Source organism: Telmatherina bonti (genome assembly GCF_933228915.1).
Source record: "Telmatherina bonti genome assembly, chromosome: 21".
In the NCBI taxonomy this organism is placed as follows: Eukaryota; Metazoa; Chordata; class Actinopteri; order Atheriniformes; family Telmatherinidae; genus Telmatherina; species Telmatherina bonti.
This window is the reverse complement of record NC_136630.1, coordinates 21,507,384-21,519,780: the sequence shown is the minus strand read 5'-3', so window position 1 is coordinate 21,519,780 and position 12,397 is coordinate 21,507,384. Positions and strand designations below refer to the sequence as shown.

Genomic DNA, 12,397 nt, shown 5'->3' with positions numbered 1-12,397 from the left:
CCAGACTTGGTCATCAGTAATCTGTTGTCCACAACAAAGTATTACAATCTTTTTTAGAAAAGTTTCATGCTTTTCGGAAATATCTACAGAAACATATAGTGAAGTGGGTGAACTTTGTATGAACATGTCCAATTATAATTACACCTACTAAAACAATCCTGGAAAACATTTAGTTGGAGCAAAGTGGGTATTTTTGCCCATCATCACCCAGACATAGACAGTATTCTGCCTGTGATGCTGTATTTTTCGTCTTAACCTTATAAATCTGACCATTTCCCTGATGAGCCCATTGTGGTGCAGCATCACAAGACTTAAAACCAACACATCACATCTCCATGTTCCGACCCGGTGCATCAGATGACCTGTTGCTGTCTGGCACTGTCAGCCTCAGCAACTGCGTATTGACACCCTGCTTATTTTGATGATGGCATAATCAGAAAAAGCAAGGAAAAGAGAGAAATGGATGGAGTAAGCGATAAGAGTCAACCTTGGGCTGACTTTTACTGGCTGGAAGGAGCTCAGAAAAGAAACAGGATACAAGACAGATGCTGAATGAGTTGTTGTTAGGGGGCGCCAAAAAGCAAAAAATGTGCCAAAATTCTGTAGTGTGGCTCTAAAGGTATAAATCTGTTAGGAGCCGACTGCTAAAGTCACTATGTTATGCTTTAAGCTAGTTTTTATGTTAGGGGCATATTTGGCATTTTTGTTTTAACTTGCTGTAGTTTAACTGTAAATGTAACAACTTGAGTAAGAAAACTTAAAAATATAAAAGTGAAGAAAAAAACCATCTCAATGGGCCTCACATTAAAAATGAATCATCCATCTGTAATTTTGTGGTACTTTTTATATTTTATTCTTGTGTGGCTTTTTGTTGTCAGTGCTTTCATTCTGAATAGATTTTCAAATTGGTGGTTATGACCCGCAGCTTTAATTTCTCAAGAAAAATGCTTTTTATTTAGCCTTGATTAAGCTTCAGGATCCCACTACAAACAAAACTACTCTTGTACAGAAAAACAAATTTGTGTTTTATGGCAAAGCAATCAAATTCACCTGAGTCTGGGGATTTTACAACAAAAGCAAAATGTTGGCGTCCCATGACGACTGTTTGTTCCAATCCCAGGCAGCAGAAATCATGGCATTGCCAGGCTTTGTTCTGAGGCTTGGTGAATGCAGATTAGCCATGCTAACATGGGCCATGTGGCTCTGAGCCTCTGCCTCCAGACTCAGTGGAAGTGGGTCTGATGAATATGCTTTGTTAAAATCAGAAACAAACTGTCACTCAAAAAGTATTCCCCAACAAACGAATGGGAATCCTGAAAAGCGAAGAGTGTAGAATTTAAAACTGGTACACCTGACTCCTCAGGGACGCAGAGGGACATGCACTCTTTTAGCCACTTACAGCCTTAAGAACCTCAAAAAATAGTTTCATGTTTTTTTTTTTCCTTTTTTTTTTTTTTTTATTTAACAAATTTTTATTGTGCAATGAAAATAAATCTGTAAGTCTCAAGCTTTTTATGTTAGATTTTGTAAATTGCTCCCGAGGGATAGACGAGACACGTTAGAAATGCTTCCAAACACACACAAGTCTCCTTTCTCCCCTCAGTAAAATGGGGCTTTTGAACACTTGTACCTCAAACACAATTTAGAGCATTTGTACTTTGCTTTTAGGGACAGTCAAGCCTGGTTAAAATAAAAAAATATAAAGAGAGAGACACAATTTAATACACTAGGGAGAACTGTACATTTCACCAACAGCTTTGTATTATATACATACATTCATACACATATAAACATATGTATAAAGACTATTTTTATTAATTTTGTTTTCTCTGACCAGTTTTAGTGCAAAGTTTCAAGCAAAAAAAGCGCATCAAAATGACAAAAGAAGCCACTCCATACTTCATGTAACAGTCAGGATGGGTGTTTAAAACATTTAACATGTTTGAAAACTTGCAACTAGTTTGAGGAGTGTTGGATTAGTTTTGTGAAACAAAATGAAGCTTGTCTGTGAATGTACTTCTGATCATTTCCACATGCATTTGCAGATATTAATATTTTGTTTCAGTTTAAAAAAAAACTGAAAAAATGAGCTAGTTTTTCTTTTTATGTTTTTTTTTTCTTTCATAGATTTGCATACAATATGTTTATACTCTCTCTATCAGTCTATTTAGATCTAAAGATGTGTAGACCCAAGTCAGGCTTGAGATCTTACATTTATATTTCAGTTTATTTAGTTCATGTTTTTAGTTTATTTGAAACTTAAATACTCTTTGTGATCTGTCAATTATTATTTTTCACTATAATTTTTAATTAATTATATTTCTCCATTCATCTAATTATTATCATAGCTGTCAATAAATATTGACCATGAGGACACAGAGCTTCTTAAATCTTGCAAGGCATCTGCACAGTTTCAGTTTTAGTTACATCACAGTTTTATCCATCTGAGATTGTATGGTGCAGTATATGACCAGACAGTTTAGGCAGGTTTGTTTAACTAATTGATGCCAGTTCCATGCTGTCGTGTCACTACAACTGAGGGCAATATCTCGATTTTTATCTCTTTAACTGTTTCACATCTGTTCTAAAATCTGCAGTTGTCTTTATTATAACCAGCAGATTTGCCATTTTAATTCTGTATATTGCAGTTCTGACTTCGGCATGCACCACTAACCATTTCTTCCTTCTGTCTCCTCTTCTGTTTGTCTCTCTCTGCCTGCAGGATGCCAAGTTTGTGGAGGAAAGGAGGAAGCAGCTGCAGGGCTACCTTCGCATGGTGATGAACAAACTGATCCAGACGCTGCCAGAGTTCACAGCCAGCCCTACCAAAGAGACCCTGCTGTCTCTTTTGCCTTTCTGTCTGTAAGTGGACGTGCACTGACATGTTTGACACAGACTGACAGCTTTCATGTGTGCATGTATCGCCGTGTGCACAGGTGAAATAGAGACAGGAAAACATGCCCGTTTCCGAACTTGTGAAAGATTTAAGCCGTTTTTGTGGCAGCATCCGAACCAGATTGGTGCAGTGACATTTCCAAAGGTAAATGCATGCGTAACGTTGCTTATTCTTAGCAAAAATAATTAATTTGTCCTGCTTTCTTGCATCTCTACTGCAAACTAAAATAGAAGTGCATGCACGATTTATGCCCGTTTTTAAAATGCAGAGAATTCACCTGCATGGAAACCTACAAACACTGCCTCTTAGGTTTTGCATCAGTTTGTGTTCATCTGCACCAGCTTAATCGATAACATTTTCACATAGCTGTTGCCACTGCTGAGGCTGACGTCGTTACGAGATACAAACAGGAGGATTAATGTCACTGAAAATGCCAAATCCCTTGTAAACAAACTTCTGCCTTTTGCACTCAAAATCACACATGCAGCAAAGAAATTCTCTCATCCAGACACACAGATTTCCACACACTCTGACTCGCAAGTGTGAAAATGTAGGACGCCTCAGCTACCCACCTACTGACCAGGCTACATCTGAAAATGAGATGTTCCAGTCATTTCCCGTCACTATTCACATCTGTTTCCACTTACTGCGATCAGTCGGCGTACGTGATCTGTCACGCTGTCCGACTGGAATGTCATTTCCTCTCTGGAGACGTCTGAGTCATCTGGCCAAATGCAAGCACATATTTGATATAAATTTCAGCTCTCTGTTTGTTGACAGTCACCAGCGGGTCAGGCTCCCACCCACATTTTGAGATCGTAACATTTTTCAAATCATTTTATTGCTATATAAAAAAAAGCAAAGTCATTGCAAGAGCAGTTTGTGTCTTTGTGCTGATTTTGTACATTTATCTCAGATTATTTGATTCCTACGATGATTCATTTCATCCAGACGCTCTGATTTGGTGCATTTGGTTATGGTTTATGGTAAAAATAAAACACCTCAATCATACCTGTTTAAAAAAAAATCACGTACAACTGGAATGTCAAAATGAGTATGTGTTACATGGTAACCATAGTGACACTAATGCACATCGGTACGTGTTTACAATCTCTAAAGAACAGACAGAAAAGAAGTTAAGTAGTTGTTTTCTGCTCTCTTATTGTCACTCACAAGCCGCTTTATTAGGTACACATGTTCAATCAGCCAATCACACGGCAGCAACTCTGCATTTAGAAACATAAACATGGTCAAGATGACTTTCTGAGGTTCAAACTGAGGAGCAAAATAAGGAAGAAAGGGGATTTTAGTTGCTTTAAACATAGCATGCTTGTTAATCTGAGTATTTCAGAACCTGCTGATGGACTGGGATTTTCACTCGCAACCAAAGAAAAAAAAAAAGCATCCAGTCAGCTGCAGTTGTCTGGATGAAAATGTCTGGATTATGTCAGCAGTTAGAGGAAAATGGTCATGTTGAGCCTTGAATTAGACGGGCTACAGCAGCAGAAGACCACACAAGGTGTCACTCTTATCAGTTAGGACCAAGAAACTGAGGCGCTTTTCACACACATTCACCAAAATTGGACGATAAAATGTCCGATGGGTCTTCATTTCCACTGCAGCATTCTGATGGTGCGGCTCAGAATTTGATTGAAACAACATAAAAAATGGATTGATTCTGCCTTGTATCACTGGTTCAGACTCATGGTGGCGTAATGGTATGGAGGAAATGTTCTTGGCACATTTTGGGCCCTTTAGCACCAAATGAATATCATTTGACCACCACAGCATACCTGAGTATTGCTGCTGACCACGTCGATCCCTTTATAACACAGTGCACTATCTTCTCAAATAATCTCCAACGTGACCAGTCAGTGTGTGATGCTATGATGTCAGCATGGAGCAAAATCTCTGAGGATGTTTCCAACACCTCGTTGAACCTATAGCACAGAGAATTAAGACAGCTCTGAATGGGGGATAAAAAAAGGGTCGAACCTGGTTGTAGAAAGGTTTCCCTTATAAATCTGCTGGTGTGTTCACTGCTGTTTGAAGTTTCAAGTAGCCTTTTTTTTATATTAATGCTACATGTGGAGTTACAAGCCATAATCAGTCGTTTATGTGTGAGATGTGTAAGAAGATGAGCATTTCTCACCACAAAGCCAAGATGGGTGAAATCGAGTTGTGAGAAGTGCAGCATGACCTCTTGTCTTTAGTAGTAGAAGATTTCAGATTTTTTACTTGGATTGAATTTCATATAAAATAGGTCATTTTTAAGCTGTCAGATAAATGCCATGCAGTGAAAAGTGTCATATTTGCATCCAAAACAGAGTGAGGTAATTCTTACCTCACCCTTAGTTCCACTCACAGCAAACCTCCTTTTCTGTAATAGACTTTTAAATAAGTTAAACCTTGAAATTCTCAACTCGCATTTGCTGTCAAACACAGCACTATTAAACCTTAGATAGGTTTCAGTTATAGTTTAGGGTCATATGATTGAAGAGGAGGTTCCACACAAAAAAAAAGTCTGAGATTTAGGTGAAGTCATGTGGGAAGAAATTTAAAGCCTTAGTCACCCACGCTGATGTTTTTCAGTTTCAGTGGCTGCTCATGTTGAAAAGGATGGAGCTTTGCTTGGAACTAACTAATCGAAAAGAAAATTAATTTTCAAAGTTTTTTTTTATTTCTTATGAAGCGCCAGCACCAGCAGTTATGGTAAATGCAAAGGATCTGTTCATACTGAGAGGAAATTCTCCATTATTATAAAATGGGTACCACACAGGGTATGTATGTATAAACCCCAGAAAGCTGAAACCTTTTACATTACTCCGTACTCCTTGTCATTGATTGGTCAGATTAAATTGCATTATTTTGGGGATTTTGAAGCTTGTGTTTCCTTGTTATGTGAACACAACAAGCTGACCATTTGTGGTGTAAAGTTGACAGACCAGAGACCATGCAGACCAGATCTACTGGGTCATCAAAACTGAGACACACACAGGACAAAACATTGTGTCGTGTCAGGCTGTGATGAAATTCAGTAGTGCTAGCTGATAGAAAGAACATGCCATACTCCAGAGTATTCACCATTGTGACTCACCGGAGCTGCACTTGACACTGAGTCAACCTAGATCAACTTATAATATTCAAACACAAGGCAGGAATATTGCCTCAACGCTCTCAACCCTGGTCCTTGACAACAACAATGATGTCCATTAGTTAAACATGAAATTATTACATACTTTTAACCTACTGGCTGCACAGTTGGCCACATCTAGTTGGATGTGGTTAAATGTCATCAGAGAGAAAGAAGAGAATTTATTAAAAAGGAAAACGAATGCATTTGAATATCTGACCGTAATGTCAGGGAAAAATATCTGAGAGTTTCCTGTCAGTGTAGCTGCTCTCTGGGAGCTCTCAGTTCTTACTGGAAGAATGAATTCAGTCTCTCAAAGCAATATATGTCCAGTGTCTCCGATTTTTGATGGCAGCAAATTGTTGTCTGGACTACCATGATGCTACCAGATGTTATTACTGGCCTAGATTAGGAGAGACTTCAACAAGATGACAGTTCTCCTAATACATTGAAAGAATTAAGGCGTCTCAAGAGAGCAAAGGATGAGGGGTACTTTGGTGATTATGGGAACGAAAGCTAAGATCCAAGAGTGAGACAGAGGAGAGAGAGAGATAAAGCGAGAATATAAAGGGAAATCTCTTGGCGCCCAACGGCAATATGAAGTAGGAGGGAACAAAAGAAGTAATGTTATTTTCAGTGAATAGTCTTGCAACAAAGCCAAAAATGCATTACCACTGTACCATTTCTTGTAAATAATAAGATGAAATGAAGTAATTCAAGGACAAAAGCACTGGTAATAAACCATTGTTTAGGCTGTGTTGTAATGAGTGTCACACACTGATGAAATTTTTAAAGAAAAACATCACTTGAAACGGCTCCTACTGCTCTAATTTCACTTGGAAAATGACTGAGAGAAACACTGGCATCAACCATGCTACTGGAGAAGGCTGATTTTTTACAGGATGAGCAATTAAGCTTCAAGTGGAAAAATTTAACGGCCCACAAAGACAGCAGACACAAACGGGAAGTAAATCTTAGCACCATTGTTGTGTAGCGAAAGTTTCATACTAAAGAAACGTAAGACATGTGGGTGTAATTATTAGAGTCGATCTATTATGCACATTTCAGTCTAATTTATTTTAATATGAAAATCCAGAAGGGGAAGAAATAATCAAGCATTTTTCACAAACCCCTTCATTCATTCTGTATTGATCCTCTCATATCAGCCTCTGCCAGAAACTTGCGAACAGAGAAAGCTCCACCCTATGTCCTGCCTGGCTGCGTCTGATTGGTTATATGTTGGGAGTAGTTACCAAGCGGTAACCTCCGGCGATTAAAAGTGAAGCCTGTGCGGAAGTGCATAAAACTGCAGTTCCCCCTTCATCCACTAGGGGCTGCAAAACAGAGCAAATCCCCATAGACTCCCATGTTAAAAAGGCCAACTTCACGGCAGAAATAAACATGTTTACAGCCTGGTTCAAAAATCCATTTCAGGTTTATAGGTCAGGTTTACCTTCATGACAACTGTGGGGGGAGTGAATTTTTGTCTAACTCGCCTGTTTAAAAGTAATTTAATCTCGAAGTTCGGCATATTTTGGGGCATGTCCTTTTGATTGACAGGTACCAATCTCCGGCTTTAAGTCAGGAGAACGTAGAAAGAAAAAAAAGAAGAAGAAAAAAAAAAAAGAAGAACGCAGAACAACCGTGGTTTTTAGCCTGTTAACAATGTGACTTAGCTTTAGCCCGCTTACCTTCCGCTACCTGTTATCTCGGGGTTAGCTCGGTTAGCTCTTAGCTAAAGCAAGCTCGGAGTTCGCTCGATGTCAATCATCCACCATGACGTTCACAGCCCCCCTCTCAGCTCCACCTCTTTGCTCATATTTGTATTTTCCGGGCGAGACGACGCACATGACGCTGCCAACATGGCAACGGTAGGAACCGCCCACTGAGCTTCAATTCAGCTCTTCAGAAACCTATGGGTGACGTCAAGGAGGCTCCGTCCATCTCTTTATATACAGTCTATGGTAGTTACTGAGCAGTGAAGGTGGGTATGGCTTTCTTCTTTTGAACATGCACAACCTAAAGAAGATGACCAATCACTGAGTCCCTCCCCTGGGACGTCTCTAAAGTTTCGAAGTAGAAAACACTCTCTAAAACCAATTGTTTCATTTGTCTGATGATTATTCAACACGATAACACTGTAGAATGCTCAGAAAACTAGAAATAGCATAATAGAGCCCCTTTTAATAATTTTTTAATCATGCTTAAAAATCAGGACATAGAGCAGGTTTGATGTTCCATTGTGCTTGTTATCATTGTTTATTCCCATACTTACTATGTTTGGACTCTCATGCTACATTTATCTTCACTGCTCTGGAACAGTGATGCAGTCAAACCTCTTCCTCCATGTGCCACCACTCAGTATGCAGCTTGACCTCACCACTTATATGGTTTACTTGGAACAGAGAGGACACACACACAGCCTGGACTCTCACCTTCTTGACCTAAAAAACAAAAAAAAAAAAAAAAAAAAAAAAAAAAAAACTTTTGTCAAATTCTGTGTCAATGTCAAGAGCCATTTGAGTATGCTTGACCTCAAGACAGGGATATAAATGCTTATGGAGATGGCCTGCAACAGCTCATCCATGTCAACACGTAACACTGATTTTACTGCAGGTACATGAAGAATGTGTCAAGAGAGCGGCTTAATAATCCGACTTTTGTTGTTAAGCAATTATTTTGATACATGTTAGTGCTTGTGTCGCTGTTTACTCTAATTTGGTTCCTCAGCCTTGAAATTATTAATATTCCAACAGTGCCTGGGAAAAGTGATTATCCTGCACAAATCAATATCATGTCCAAATTGGGGGTGCGGGTTGCTGCAAACACGCTGAGAGCCATAACAGAATCTATAAGCCCAATTAATTTGCCACATTTACCCAGTTTGATATGAATAAACGAGGTGGCTTGCACTTTCAGCTCTGCAGGCTGCCCTCAATTTAGTAAGATTTTTGCTGATATAACTCCCCGTTGCATCTGTTCGGCCGAGCTTTGCAAATCCAAACAGTGTAAAAGTGTTTGCGATTGAACCTGCTTGGTGCAGCATAGATATAGGAATAAGTGGCACTTGAGCCACCGATGACTGTGAGCCAGAGAGAAAAAAAAGAAATATTCAACATATTAACACGTTAGGGTGCTGTCACTTCCCTACACTATATTTCATTATAAACTGTTTCTCATGAATAATCTTCCTGATTTTGTTTAATTCAAGCTGACAGATCATCTCTACATTCACTCTAATGCTTTTTCAGCCCTTGTTGCCTCACTTTCAAGGACACGGCTCACAGTTACACCTTCTGCCAAAACCCCATTTATTTTTGAGTGGGAATCTAACCCCCTTACGCAGGACAGCCCAGATGTCCCAGCTAATCTTAATTACAACTCAAGCAGCTGGGGTGCGTCATTATAGAGACCATCAAAAAGGAGATGCCTCCTGCCTCCTCGTCCTTTTTGTCATATTTACCAAAAAAAATACTATTTATCCAAAAAGCACTTGAAGATGAAACCGCATTTGGAGTGGCTGCTTCGTCACAAGTGGGAGGTTACAGGTCAGAGTAATTAGGATGAAATCTTTCGGGGGCGAATCGGACAGCAGATGGCAAGAAAAAGCATTTCATTCCAGGTATTCAGCCTCCCTGTCTTTCATTTCCTTCCTTCGACAAGTGCCTCTCTCTCTCATTCTCTATAGTATCAGTGTCGGGGATCAGCAGGTCACATGTTTAGAAGGCAGTCGTCATGGTTACCAGGGCAATGATGTCATCAAGTGGACAAAATGACTTTCCGAGACTGTAATGGGAAACTTAAACATCATCATGGGACCAGCGTCGAGCTTAATATGAATCCGTCTCTCACAAAGGACGCTTTTCTGTGGCAGTGATGGGAAGGAAATGATAACATTATGTTGTTGCAGCTGATGGAAATAAATTCATATAACTAATCACATAAATCTCTAGCCTGAGATCTCTGTCTTAGCGTAACCTCTCTAACTAGGCAGAACAAATGAGCTGCATTCCCTTAAAGGATGGTACTTTCTACATATAGCAGTAGCCTTACTGTCAGGCCCCGCAAGGACAGATGCTAACCACCGTGTAATTTTGGGATGTGTTAAAAAGATCCAGTGATTAGGCTTGTTAATGTTGCTTTCTCTTTGCAGTATAATGGGGAAAAATGTGCAATAAAGCACTTAATACATATTTTTTTCTTTTTTAACTGATCTAATCCTATGCATGATATCTGTAATATGTAGGCTCTTTAAAGGTAGAGTATGTAAGATTTTCAATATTTTTTTAATTAACTAAAAAGATAACTACAATCATAATTAGATAGTTTTTTAAACATGTAGGTTCCAGTCTGTTCATATATGATGCGTTATTAAATTAAGAGTTTAATTAACGACAAAGACCCTTTTTGAATGTTTTCTGACCAGTAAAAAAAACTAGTTTTTTTCCACCAGTAGGGGGAGTATAAGCCCATTTATTGTAGAGCGGCTCTGAGCTACAGCTCACAAGCGATTCCTGCCCTCATTGGAGCTGGCAAGGGTGAGGGGTGAGTTTTGCTCATTACTGCCAACCTGTGGTCATTTGTGGAGGTAGCAGTTTTGTGGTTTTGCTCACGACCTGGTGTTTGCCACCTGGTGGTGGAAAGAATCGCCTTGAAATCTTACATACTCTGCCTTTAATGAAATACCTGTGCTGTATTCCAACATCCTGGACAATGATATATGATTGGGATTCGCCATATATTCCATCAAATTTTGATCAATTATGGATTCCATTGCGGATCTACAACACAGGTCCAGCCTCATAGTTATTCAGCTCCTTTCACTTCTATTGTTGTTGCAAAGGATTGAATTTAAAGACTCAAATCTACCATTATAAACTGTCAGATTTATCTGTAGCTTAATTATTTTAAGCAAAGGCGTGTGAGTCATGATCATACTGAAGAAGCTTCGGTGATTCTCTCTCAGCCACACCCTGGCCGGGTTTGACCATAACTGCATGTCACTGTTGATTGTTGCCTGACATTTAATCTTAACTTTTAAAACCTCAGGTTTGGAGACCTTACCTGAACTACATGTGTACAAACTCTAAAAGTTGGCCTTTGCAGACATATTGTTTATGTTTTGAGCTATAGTTTGCCACAGGCTCAGAGATAGCTGTATCATTCCAAAAGGACTTGATTCTGCTTATTAGCCAGTATGTTTAAACAGACTGATGTCTGATTTTGCAAAGCAGAAGGGAAATGTTGCTTCCATCAGCAGCAGCATCAGTTTTCTGTTTAAAAAAATAAACTTTGTGATGTAGTTGTTTCCGCTGTATGTCTTCTTACCTCTCCTCCCTGCTGTTGTCCTTCATACAGAGACACTCCCCAGACCAACGACGGTGTAGCCAAGACGCCGCGATCCAGAACGTCATCACGCTTCCCCAGACTGGGGCGCAGTCGCACCCAGGAAGCCAGACCTGAACCTCAGAGTGGGGATCTTTGAGCTCTTGATCTATGAGGACTGACAAATGTTGATGGACTGCAACATGCCAGCTCACAGGATGTGAGGACATTAAGGCTTTCTGATGGACCTGAAAAGCATCGTGGCTGAAGAAGCATCAGATAAAAGATGAAGATGGATGCATACGAGATCATCAACATGCATCGTCTCTGTGTGTTGGATGGTTGAATAAGGGATTAATGACTCCCAAACATACAGCACCTCTTACCTCACTAAGAGACCAAAAGACTGCGACCTGCACATGGACAAGCCTCATCCTCTCTGCCTTATCTCCAACACAGTGAGATAATGGGGACGTGCTTTTCTTGTTTTCTTACCCTGCTCAGTTTTGTAGTGAAAGTGTATCTTGGTCACAGTGCCTATAGTGTTTTGTAGCTGCTGTCCTGCTCTGGGTAGGGAGGGAGGGAGGGGTGCAGAGAGGTGACAAGGGGATAAATTAAAGTCTTCTTTTGGCAATGAACGTTGTTTTTCCAGCTATTGTGTCAGCATTCTGGTGCCATCACATTTTAGACGACAATTGTTCACAATCAATGGATCACAACGTGGTGGGCATTCCTTTTCGTTATGCTATTGTTGTGGCTTTTTTACATGCCGTGCAGGAGCTGCAACCTATCTTAATGTCCCTGCAGAGACGGTAACTGTCAACAGCCTTTTTATATTACACTTAGTTACACGATTGGGTCAAAACTCCACAGATAATGTTTTTATTTTAAACTTTCCCAAGACTTGGAAAGATGGGAAGAACCTTTTAGTAGCTCCCACGTTAAAATACAACAACAGGCAGCCGATCTGTGCATCCGGAATGAACAACACAGCCAAACTTCAGTCGATCTGTCCTTCAGAGTAAAAACAGTTTCAGTCCATG

General features: G+C 39.7%; 1 protein-coding gene across 1 annotated transcript in view; it reads left to right on the top strand.

Annotated features, from left to right (window-relative positions):
• The window catches only part of snx29 (sorting nexin 29), a 172,821-nt gene extending 160,916 nt beyond the window's left edge, over positions 1-11,905 (top strand). Inside the window, exons 20-21 of the mRNA XM_079260506.1 lie at positions 2,723-2,862; positions 11,388-11,905. Of these exons, the coding sequence (XP_079116632.1) occupies positions 2,723-2,862; positions 11,388-11,514 (267 nt within the window). The 3' untranslated portion in view covers positions 11,515-11,905. The remainder of the gene's footprint in view (positions 1-2,722; positions 2,863-11,387) is intronic.
• The last annotated feature ends 492 nt before the right edge of the window (positions 11,906-12,397 follow it).